Source organism: Monodelphis domestica, chromosome 8 (genome assembly GCF_027887165.1).
Source record: "Monodelphis domestica isolate mMonDom1 chromosome 8, mMonDom1.pri, whole genome shotgun sequence".
Taxonomy (NCBI): domain Eukaryota; kingdom Metazoa; phylum Chordata; class Mammalia; order Didelphimorphia; family Didelphidae; genus Monodelphis; species Monodelphis domestica.
The window spans coordinates 202,451,733-202,453,066 of record NC_077234.1 but is presented as its reverse complement, the minus strand read 5'-3'; the positions used below and the strand labels follow the sequence as shown (position 1 = coordinate 202,453,066).

Sequence of the window (1,334 nt, the reverse complement as noted above, 5' to 3'; positions counted from 1 at the left end):
TGGTGCCTGCTGTGTCCTTGAGGGCTTTTGTGGGCTTAAGAAGCTTGATGGGATTCAGATTGCAGTTTCCTGATTTGGCTTAGGGTAATTTAGTTAGGTGATATCCTCTGTCTCATTTCTTCCTACATTTCCCTCCTTTTATTTTATCTCCATTTTGATTAAAAACTTAATTGTTAAAAGCTTCTAACAGACTCATGGCAAGAGTTAATTTTATAGATCGTGATCACAATCTTTTAAAAAATTAATATTACACTTAATATTTTACTTTCATTATTACATATATATTTAAATCCTTACCTTCTGTCAGTATCAATTTTGAGACAGAAGGATAAGGGCTAGGTAAATGGAATTAAGTGACTTGTTCAGGGTCACACACCTAGGAAGTGTCTGAGGTCACATTTGAACCCAGGTCCTCCAGATTCCAAGCCTGGCTCTCTATCCATTGTGCTACCTAGCTGCTGCTCACACCAGGAGATTCTAATACCAATGAAATCCCAAGTTAGAACCCAACTGAACAGTAGTGCCTACACATATTTCATTAGAGAATTTTCAGATGCTGATTATAATTTTCCCTCTGATTTTTATTTATCTTCTTACTATGGAAATCCAAAACAAACAGTTTCACGTTACAGCCATTGTTTGTCCAGTCTTTATTGAATATTTTGCCTTCATTCATGTTTTCCATAGTAATGATGAATTGCTCAATTCAGACAAGGTAGCCTTCTCATTTTTCTGTATGTTAGAATCCATGACCCTTGTAATACCTGGCTCGAGCCAGGACGTCATTGCAAAAGTCACAGCTGAAGTCCTGATTACTTCTGACATATCCTGGTCCTTCACTGTAGGCACAGAGTCCACCTAAAATAAACAAAAATAAGCTGGTATAGGCCAGGGCACTATTTAGTATGTCATTATTTCAGCCTTATGAAGAGAACACCTGGCCGCCATGAAGTGGCTTAGCTAGCTATTGGCCCAATCTGGCTTGTGTGATGCTAAATTTGTTAATTATTCTGTTGTTCTTATTTCATTTCTTCCTTTTTGTCTTTGCATGTCTCTTGCTTGAAATGCATATTGATTGATCAAATCAATTCTTCAAAGATCTTCAAAGTAAGATTTTATTAACGCCGACATTCCCTCTACCTACACAATTCATACCTTCTACCCCTTAATAGAATTTTGAAAAGTTTTCCTTCCTTCCTTCCTTCCTTCCTTCCTTCCTTCCTTCCTTCCTTCCTTCCTTCCTTCCTCCCTCCCTCCCTCCTTTCCTCACTTCCTTTCTCCCCCTCCCCTTTCTCCTTCTGGCTTATAAACAGCATTAAGTATGGGTTTCAAGG

General features: G+C 38.2%; 1 protein-coding gene across 1 annotated transcript in view; it reads right to left on the bottom strand.

Annotated features, from left to right (window-relative positions):
- Window positions 1-290: 290 nt before the first annotated feature.
- The window catches only part of LYG1 (lysozyme g1), a 64,821-nt gene continuing 63,777 nt past the window's right edge, over window positions 291-1,334 (bottom strand). The window contains exon 5 of the mRNA XM_056808516.1: window positions 291-858. Coding sequence (XP_056664494.1) covers window positions 740-858 — 119 coding nt within the window. The 3' untranslated portion in view covers window positions 291-739. The remainder of the gene's footprint in view (window positions 859-1,334) is intronic.